Below are 8,947 nucleotides of genomic sequence, written 5' to 3'. Positions count from 1 at the left end.
GCCGCCTCGATGCAAGCCTATTGCTATTCTTCTTGGCTGTCCACAAGAACTTGATGAAAAGACCCTATTGGTGATGACGCTGAACATTTTTCTCATTGTTTCATGGATTTTTAAACTTTGGGGCTCTGGGGCAAGCATTTTTCTTGCATTTTTTTTTTTTTTTTTAGAAAGTTGTTTTGTTGGAACATGTTGGGAGAAGGTAAACCCTTTGCTCCAGGAAACAATCCAATGAAACACCTATCAGATCCTGAGAAACCAAAAGTACCAGATGCATCAGAGCTCTCTCAGTCTCTAAGGGTTGCCCCAAGGCCAGAGCTGCAGTGTTGGCCTGTGGCAGACCTTCCTCCCTCCCCTTGGTCTCCTCTTGGACATGAATCACAGTGGTGTGGGAGACTTGAGTTCCTGGAGTTAGGCATGGACACAGCACTCCCACACTAAATCCAGTGCACTGGACAAGAACAAGGCCTCAGGGAGGACACATTATTCCTCTCACCACCGCACTTTCTCAGCCTCTGAGGAGCAGACTTCCTTTTGAGGCCAGTCAGAGGAGGGGTACTTGGCATAAATGACAGACCCATCAGGAAGTCGGCACCAAGTCAGCTGCTTCAGCGAAGACTCAAGTTAAGCCATATTGCCCCAAAGTTTATCACAACAGGCATGGAGGTGAGGAAGCTTAGAAAACTTAGAGCCGTGAAGCTGGAAATCACATATGCAAGACCCATTAGTGAGAGTCCTGTGTTTTCCAGCATGTATTATGGGGACTGTCAAGAAGATTTGAATAAGAATTCAGGTTTACGGTCTGGACCTACACCATTGTGAGCCTTTAGTTAAGGCATTTTTGCCTTTCTTAACTTGCCTTTTCTGATTTTGAGCTAATTTGAGCTGATGGTGTCTGCCTCATTTCTGTAACTGGCTGATTGTAAAGCTGAATGAGATTATTGGTGTGCAACATATTCATGAACTACACATTGTGCGTAAACATAGGTGGCATTCCTTTACAGTGGCAGAGTTGGAGTCAGTGCTATGCTCCACTCTTGCAATCTAGGGAACAGAAAGACCCTGAATGGGGATCCAAATAAAATGGCAGAAGGATCTAGTTCAGAACAGCCAAGAAAAAAAAAAATGGACAAAAGTGTCTGAATTGAATATGGGTAGTTGCAGAAAATACCACTTGAGTCAGAGACTGAGAAGTATACTGGTCTCCAAAGGCCATGTGTTCCCTTTGTGTTCAGAGGCACTAAAACCAGAAACCTAGTGCTGAATTTCAGGTGGGATTATGTCATGAACAAAGGCTGAAATCCAAAGTGTCACTCACTAGGTGTGTGCCCTTGAGCAAACCACCTAGCCTCATATGAATCCCAGCATCAGGAAGATCACAGCCTGACTGGGAAAACAGGCCAAGACTGGGATCTGATCCCTCCCACTCTAGTCTCCCACCACATTTAAGATGATAAGGAATTTTAAAGTCAGAAAGTTTTTAAAGATTTTCAAGACATAGTTCAGCTTAGCGTTGGATTGGCTTTTACAGACTTGATATAAGGCACATACCCAACTATTTGTAGCTAAAATCTTATTTGTTAAAATTATATTCCTTGTCATTTCAGTGGAAACTTCTGGTCCCTTCAAATATTTGTGTGCATAACCTATCCATCCATGCAACCATATAAGGTTTCCTCCATGAGCGATGGGCCATCTCTTGTGGCGGTGTATGAGGCAGCTGGCTGGGAGTCTTTGCCCTACCCAGATAGAACTGGTAGGTAAGTCAAGGACAAGTTCAATGGTTCTTCTCTGGCAGCTTGGGAACAGCAGGTGACAGCAATGGGTGGCAGCAGGTAGTACCCTCTAGTGTTGTGGTTACCTGCCAGGTTTTGGATGTAAGACTTAAGGACTAAGGACTCTTGGTCATTAAGACTGGCCAGGGTTGCTGCTCTTGGCCTGGGATATGAGACCCCTGTTCTTAACCTCAACAGTTCTCCAGTGCCTCATGACACTCAGGGCCCGCAGCTTCTCCTCTCTGGCCTTCTAGCTCTTGCTGATTGATCTTCACCCTCAGCTCTCTGCTCTCCTTTGCCATCTCCCCATCTTCCTTCCCTGGCTGTATCCAAACTGTTCAACTGTTCAGCTGTCAAACATCTCCTCTGCAAGATGTTGACAGGAGTTTCTGCAGCTTTCACCCGGCTGGTTTTCTCTCTGGTAGCAGCTCAGCCCTCACTACAAATGTTCACAAGAAAAGAGCATTCAAGAGAAGCCTTTTATCAGTTCTAATGCTACCGCATCCAGAGAGGCAGTGTGGCGTGTGGAAGAATGTCTCCCAGCCTGCTCACTGAACTCAACCAAAGCCCAGGAAGGGAACTCTAGACCAATCATAACCACTTGTTTGGACAAGATTGTTGTGGACCATTCATAAGCCCTGTCTTTATCATCAGGCACAGGAATCCCTCTTCTAAGTCATCAGGAAAATTACCACTCTGACATAGACAGAAATGATTGCAGGGTCATCTAGAGTTCAAGGCTTGTCATATCAAAAAGTCTGGTACAAACTGTCTCAAACATATCCTGGCTGGGGATATGCCCTCGGGGGCTGGGACAATCAGTTGTAATGATCAGTAACTACATCGTGTTTCCAAGGTGTCTATAAAGTGTTCCAGGTGGCTGATGTTGGTAGGATCATCTGGCTAACTATTTTGCCCCATAGCCCTTTAGTTCACAGCAACCACGGCAGCACAGCAGACTCCAACATCTGCTAGTTAGGGACTGAGATGGCCTCATGGCCACCTCTTTGCTTCAATTCAGGAAGATGAACATCAAAAAGAGTGCAATTAAGAACTTACAATAAATGATCATAGTTATTTTAGGGTATTTTGCCAGCATTTTACTAGTGTTTAATACTAGCCTAGTATCCCATAAGTTCCATCTCAACTGTCTCAATAGTGACCCACAAGATTTATAACATAAGGACTGAAGAGATGGTTCAGTGGTTGAAAGCACTTCCAAAGGACCAGGTTCAAATCCCAGCACCCCCATGGCAGTTCACACCTGTCTGTAACTCCTGGACACCTTCACACAGACAAAACATACATATATGAAGGCAGAACACCAATGTAAATTTAAAAAAAAAAATCCTATAACCATCTTTGTACAAATACATGAGCACACACGAGTCTGCTCAACGTCAACAATCTTAGGTCCAAAGCTTTGGGAAATTCTAAGGAAGGAAACTGAGAGCCTCACACTGGGGTGTCTGTTTGTATTGGTTAGCATGCCTGGTTTTCAGAATTTCCACTGGGCCTTGGGTATAAGAAAAGGAAGAAAAAAAAAACCCAAAAGAAAGAAGATGATTTCACCATAAAGACTATGATTTCACCATAAAGACTATGATTTCACCATCCCGAAAGAAAATAGTAAAGACTTGATAACTGGGCCTGGTGGGAGGTGTGAAGAGAAGCAGTAAGCTGCTGAGCGCACTCTAGCTGGTGAGCAGTGCCCTGGCCTGAGCCTCCTGCTGAGTCCCAGCTCCCAAGAAACCTTTTGGCCTCTACAGAAGAACCCCAAACTTTAGTCAAATTGTGTTTTTCTGCTTAAACATTACTTTCTTCAAAATAATCAAAGTCTGTTTATCTCAAGCTAGAATTTGAATAAATCACACCTGTATTTTTAAAATTAACTTCTTATGCTGGTTAAGTTTTGTCAGCCTGAAAAAACAGAATCACCTGGGAAAAGGGAACCTTGATTGAGGAACGGCCTCCATCAGATTGAACATGGGCATGTCTGTGGGATATTTTATTGATTAATGATTGATGTGGGAGGGCCCAGTCCACTGAGGTAGTACCGGCCCTGGTCAGTCCTAGGTTGTACAAAGAAGTGAGTTGAGCAAGCCAGTGAGCAATGTTTCCCCCTGATCTCTTTTTGGTGGCTTTCAAAGCCAAATAAACCCTTTTCTCCCCAGGATGTCTTTGTCAGAGTGTTTTAGCTTAGCAACACTGAAGCAGGAGCTAACACACTGCATAAAGTTTATATTTCTCCAGTTAGGCAGATGAGATCCAAAGGCCCAGAACACAATTTAATCAAAGTCTAGGTGATTTGGAAAGGCTGAGAAACCAAAGTGTGTTGTTCCAGGATTTATTATTCGAATCTTTATGATTGTCTGAGCCAAGACAGAGATGGAGGGCCAGTCAGTCAGTATCGTTAGGCAGCAGGGTGACTTAAAGGATTTGAGGAGCTCTGTAGCTGGATCAGTCTATCCTTGTTTTAGGTTCCTCCCCAGAGATTAGAGGCCTCCAAGAAAAGATCAGAGGTCTGACAGGAGGAAAGGCTTCGGGTTCCCAGATAAGTCATGAATACTCAGGCTCACAGGCATGGAGAATAATTCCCACTCAGATTTCACATTGGAACAGGAGGCGGCTGCTTTGGTGTGAACCTGAGAGAGGAGAACTGCAGACGGGGCAGGCTGGGAAGATAGCTTAGAGCTAGAGAGGAATCCTTTCTCATTCTGGTAACAGAACTCCCAAGGTCTGTGAAGCCGAGCTGGCAGGGTAGTATGGGCGGAGGGGCCAGAGTTCAGTGCGGGAAAAGAGGGAAGATCTAAGAGTCTTGCTAATCTGAATACTTCTCAAGCATCTTTCTGTTACTTATCTCATTAGAATCAAGTTAGTTGCTGAATTTGCATCCTCTTTATAATTCTAAAGCACTAAGAACAGCTAGCGCAGATCAACATCCACCCTTTTTCCCTTTAATCTTTCCTCCATCTCAACAGTTTTTTATCAAATCTCTTGATGAAGCATAAACAAGATTGTTATCTTTCCAACCTGTTGTCTCTGTTTGCTTGGTGTTTTTACTCTCTGAAAGTGGGCATGGACTAGAGGTAAATATTTTTATAAATAATACAGTCATGCGACGCTGATGGAACTAGGCCAAAGGTCACACTTCCAGAAATGACTGTCCTGGGAGCCCATTAGCCAAACAGCTCCCAGGCTTGAACTACTGTCTCTGTGGATCTACTACATCCAGGATGGAAGCAAAAGTCTGAGCCACCGCCTCTCAGATATCCACAATGGGGACTTGATAAAAGGCAGTGCCTTCCACATAAGGCCAATCAAGGGGGCTCTGCCACTGCAGCTGCTATTACACCATCACAAAGCTCTAATAAAGCACAGGAAACGTCTTCAGAATCCTCCAGAAGTGGTGCTAGAGATGAAGCCCTTCAAGATCAGGCTGCTTAATATCTCCAAATAAAACCAAAGAAATGTCCAAACTGACTGACATGCAAGTTGCATTACTGAAACAAAATAAATGTGAAATGCCAAGGCAACACGACTCTAAAAGACCATAAAATTCAACTATAAATTAAGAGAATCCAAAATAGACATAATACTGGATGAGTATTTCCAAAGTTTATCAGTAAAAATTGTCAGTTGCCTAAAAGAAACTAGAAACAACCAGATGAATTCAAACAAGGGCCTGGAAGAAGCATAGGAGGAAAAGTCCACAAAAATGGATGAGGAAATCAACAACGTGGATAAAAATGGAAGTAATATGGGAGAATTGCTAAGAATATTGAGATTTGGGGGAAAACACAAACAAATAAAAGTGTTAGACATAAACAAATTCAATGAACCAAATAAAAACACAGTGGAAATCATCACCTATAGACTCAACCAATCAGAAGAAAGAACCTCAGGGCTGGAGGACAATGTCAATGAAATACTACATTTAAACATCAATTAAGAAATAATGTTGGGTGGTGGAGAATGCCTGTTATCCGAGCATTCAGGAGACAGAGGCAGTCAGATCTCTGAGTTTGAAACCAGCCTAGTCTGCAATGTGAGTTTCGGGACAGCCAGGGCTACATGCAGAAACCCTGTCCTGAAAACCCCCGAAATATAAAATGAATGAACAGAGCCACAGCTTCCAAGATAGCTAGGGTACAATTAAAAGACCAAATCTACAAATTCATGGGATAGAAGGAACTGAGATTAAAAACCAATGGCAAAGAGAATCTATGCCATGAAATTAAAGCAGAAAAATTCTCAAATTTAGAAATATTAGTGAGCATCCCTACTAGTTACATTTTGTGGCCATAAGAGAAAAGATCATGACCAAAGGCAACTTAAGAAAGACAATTTATTTTGACTTATGGTTCCAGAAGGAAAGTTCATAATAGTATGAAAGGCTGAAAGGCATAGAAGCAGGCAACCAGAGCAGGAAGCTGAGAGATCACATCTCCAGCTCCATGATGGTCACAGAGAGAGCAAACTGAATTGAGGTAGGGCCCTCTCTTCTGCTCTCCCAAGTTCCGTTGCTAGTGAGAGATGGGGCCAGCTCTCCAGAGCATCGAAGCCAGGGAGGGGCAAGGCCTGGATATGCCCATGTTCTCTAGTGGTAATATGAGCCTCAGACAATGACACCTGCCACTTCATAGTCATAGACCCAGACATGGTCCTCAAAGGCAGCTCCAACTGGGACCTCACCATGGCCCCAAGTGACAGGGCTGGCCACTCACAGCAGGCTACTCCACCCTTGAGTCTCCAGCTCCATCTTTCTTCATAATGCTTAAGCTGCTCCACTTCTCTTTCTCTCCCATCTGTGCACCCCGTGTTTGCACATTGGGATGGCTCCTGCTGCAGGCTGGCCATGTGGCTTGCAGACCCAGAGTGACATCCTCAGCCTTTGGTGCATGGTGTAGCAGCATATGTGTATCTATCTGCCTGTGCTGTGTGCCAGAGGGCAAGTCTGTAGGTGGTTGCATGTCTCTGTCTTCCTCCTTCTTCAATGCTATTCATGGAGCCCTATGTGTCTATGGCCCACCTATACAATGGGGCAGAGAGCAGGTCTGTGAGCATTTTCCCCTGCCTGCACTGTGGACCTGGAACGCAAGTCTATTTGTTTTCTTCCTCTATTGAGGCACTGCCTGGATTTGATTTGATTTGATTTTTATGTGTCCTAGGCATAAGACAGCTTTTGCCATCAAGTCAGGCATCAAGCTAGGAGGAATGAAGGACTGTCAACTGCTCTACTCTTGACTTATAAACGAGCACCAACAACAGCAAGGTGTCTCTGCCCATTGCCAGGGAGACCTAAGTCCATATCTCAGTGGTAAAGACACTCTGATGGACTCAAAGGATGGTGGACAGACTCCTGAATGGAAGAAAGCTGAAAAACAAAAGGTTGTCTGGTGTCAGACAAAGTAAAATTCAAGCTACTATTGGTGGAAAGAGATAATGAAACCCATCACATATTAATAAAGGGAATAATTCATCAAGAAGACATAATGGCATTAAGTATATGTGGATTAAACATTGAAGCACACAATTTCCTAAAATTAATATAAGAGAAATGGAATATCTGGCAGGTCTTGTTGTGGTGTCAACACAGTGTCCCTAACAGACATCACTCAAACTAAAAATCAACGAACTGTCCAAAATAACTACAGCACAGATCAAATGAAGTCATCTGGCACACCTAGACTACTCTGTCAAAGGAAAACAGAATACACTTTCTTTTCAGAAGCCCATGGAACCCTCTCTAAAATAGAGCACATACTAGGTCACAAGTTTCTTCAAAAAAAAAAAAAAATACACAATGTAACAATGTAGTTTACAAGTTAATAACACTATAACAGGAAGATTTGGTATCATTTCAAACAAAAGAAAGGGAGAGCATTTTCATTTTCAGCATTCTTACAATTTTTTAAAACTTTCTCAGTGGACCAATGTAATAAATACATTCAGTGACTCATCATGTCTAATTCTCAAAGGTTATGATTTCCACTCATCCCTCATAGCGCGCGTATACACACACACACACACACACACACACACACACACTACATAAAATGTAATTTTTTTTAAAGAGTATCCCACATTGCTGAGTGTGGTGGCACACTCCTGTAATTCCAGCATTTGAGAATTGTAAACAGGAAGAGTTCAAGGTCATCCTTGGGTACATAAAAATTTCATTCAGCCTGGACTACACAAGATCTTGTCTCAAAAATAAATAAATAAAGATGTTCAATAGCCTTAGGCAATAGAGAAACGAAAATAGAAACTACCCTGAGATTCCAGTTCATCTCAAACAAAGGGCTAAGACCAGCAATGCCAGGAAAGATGGGAGAAAGAGGACCTCTGATTGCCCATTGTGCAGTAACCCAGTGCAGCCACTGTGAAACTCAGGATGGAGGATTCTCAAAATCTTAAAGTCCCTGAAGTACCAAGGTCTACCTCAGAGCTACTTTTCCTATGTTTGTTGCAAGGATTGGGCCCAGCCTAGGTGCCCATTAACAAACACAGAGAGAAAGAAAATGTAGTACATACACATAATGGAATTTTATTCAACCAGAAAGAAAAATAGGGTTGGCGAGATGGCTCAGTGGGTTAAGAGCATTATCTGCTCTTCTGAAGGTCCTGAGTTCAAATCCCAGCAACCACATGGTGGCTCACAACTATCCGTAATGAGATCTGATGCCCTCTTCTGGTGTGTCTGAAGACAGCTACAGTGTACTTACATATAATAATAAATAAATCTTTAAAAAAAAAAGAAAAGAAAAATAAAATTGTGACATAAAAATGAATAGTACTAGAAATTACTATGTTAAGTCAAATAACCCAGATTGAAAAGGACAAATGCTGTATTCTTTCTTTCATATGGATCCTAGGTTTTTATTTCTTTATATGCACATATGTGTATGAAGGGTTAATATAAGTCATGAAATTAGAAAGGGGATCGTGAGAAGAGGAAAAGAGGTTTTAAGAAAATGGGGAGAGATTAAAGGTGGGTAATAGAATACCCATGTCATGAAAGTCACACGGGGGCTACTGAGCAAGAAGTACATGGGAGAGGCAGGGGACAGGGTGGGGGTGGGGAGAACATCGAGAAACTCACTAGTGCTTTATATGCTAATTTTAAACACAACACCCCCCCCACACCCAAATTAATTAGTTCAAAAAATAAA

General features: G+C 42.7%; 1 protein-coding gene across 5 annotated transcripts in view; it reads left to right on the top strand.

The window, feature by feature from the left end:
• Positions 1 to 8,947, top strand: part of Gpx5 (glutathione peroxidase 5) — a 75,773-nt gene that overhangs the window by 58,504 nt on the left and 8,322 nt on the right. For 3 of the 5 annotated variants that reach the window (XM_031359007.1, XM_031359005.1, XM_031359006.1), the window contains one exon: positions 1,605 to 1,757. In XM_031359007.1, coding sequence (XP_031214867.1) covers positions 1,685 to 1,757 — 73 coding nt within the window. In that variant the 5' untranslated portion in view covers positions 1,605 to 1,684. Of the gene's footprint in view, positions 1 to 1,604; positions 1,758 to 8,947 lie in introns of those variants that run through there. The other 2 variants (XM_031359008.1, XM_031359009.1) reach the window with 2 other exon arrangements.

Source organism: Mastomys coucha, unplaced genomic scaffold (assembly GCF_008632895.1).
Source record: "Mastomys coucha isolate ucsf_1 unplaced genomic scaffold, UCSF_Mcou_1 pScaffold7, whole genome shotgun sequence".
NCBI lineage: Eukaryota > Metazoa > Chordata > Mammalia > Rodentia > Muridae > Mastomys > Mastomys coucha.
The sequence above is the reverse complement of the archived record's forward strand: the minus strand, read 5'-3'. Positions and strand labels throughout refer to the sequence as shown.